The sequence below is a fragment of the Naegleria gruberi genome (assembly GCF_000004985.1).
Source record: "Naegleria gruberi genomic scaffold NAEGRscaffold_174, whole genome shotgun sequence".
NCBI classification, from domain to species: domain Eukaryota; phylum Heterolobosea; class Eutetramitea; order Acrasida; family Naegleriidae; genus Naegleria; species Naegleria gruberi.
This window is the reverse complement of record NW_003163162.1, coordinates 207-1,452: the sequence shown is the minus strand read 5'-3', so window position 1 is coordinate 1,452 and position 1,246 is coordinate 207. Positions and strand designations below refer to the sequence as shown.

Genomic DNA, 1,246 nt, shown 5'->3' with positions numbered 1-1,246 from the left:
CGAAAAACTCGACAAGCAAAAGAAGAAGATTAATTGGTCAAAATATTATTACTCCACCTCCAGAGATAAATATCACAACTGATAATGTTCCAACTATAGAGGTAGTAATACCAGAACCTGTACCTTCTAAACGAATACTGATAACAGATGATAATTTAATTAACAGAAAAGTGATGGAAAAGATGGTTCGATTGTTGGGATTTACTGAAGTTGATTGTGCATCGAATGGATTGGAATGTTTTGAAATGTACAAACAAAAACAATATTCAATCATTTTATTGGACTTGTTGATGCCAGTCATGTGTGGCAAGCAGAGTGTGAAACATATTCGAGAATTTGAAGAGAGTGAAGGAAGAAAACGAACACCAGTAATTGCCATCACTGCCAACATTTGGGAATCAGTTGATACTCTCTCACAACTTGGATTTGACTCTGTCATTTACAAACCAATCCTTATTGAAAAATTGAGGGAGGAAGTTGAACGGTTAACGCAAGAAAGCAACTCATAGCCCAAATATCAACAACCTACATAACAGTACCAACACCTTTTCATTTTTGGATGGTTTTTTGGTTGATATTATTGCTTGTATTAAGGTCAAATAAGGGATAATTCGCGAAATTAATATTTAAAAAAAATGAGTACATTAAAACCCCACAACGTGACTGGAACGAATTGTACCACGAGTTCTATCGGATCGTCATCCACGGTTGGAGACTTGGGAAATAGCAGTCTACAACAAATAAATCAAAAGTTGATTAAGGAAGATACAAAACCTACTCCCTCATTATCGGAAATAACAAGTAATAACAGAAATACAAATAATTTATTGTCACCTCCTTCTTCAATCACAAGTTCAACCAGTAGCAGAAGCATTCCAAAAACTAAATCACCAATATCAAGATGGGAATCAGTACCTATCATCTCTTCGACAACTAACGTTTCAATAACAAATACTGAAGATATCTCTCCAAAGAGAGGTGAAAAACCCTCCCCAATAATTGTTCCAGAAACAACTGGTGTGTTTGGAGTGAGTTCAACACCTAGAAAGTCATCCACCTGTCAACCACCAAATTCAAGAATTAATGAACCACCACCCTCAACAAGAAACTCAATCATCCTCACACCAACAAATTCCAAATTCATTTCCCAAACAAGTATACCTTTGGATGTGGACGATTCGAATGATAATAGTAATGAACAGATTCTTTCCTCAATTTCACTTTTTCAATTTATCCAACTAATCAT

The 1,246-nt window shown here is 35.3% G+C and overlaps 1 protein-coding gene across 1 annotated transcript in view; it reads left to right on the top strand.

Annotated features, from left to right (window-relative positions):
- NAEGRDRAFT_76511 (uncharacterized protein) overlaps positions 1-509 on the top strand; it is a gene marked incomplete at both ends in the record, with an annotated part of 3,464 nt that extends 2,955 nt beyond the window's left edge. The window contains one exon of the mRNA XM_002668525.1: positions 66-509. Coding sequence (XP_002668571.1) covers positions 66-509 — 444 coding nt within the window. The remainder of the gene's footprint in view (positions 1-65) is intronic.
- Positions 510-1,246: the final 737 nt, after the last annotated feature.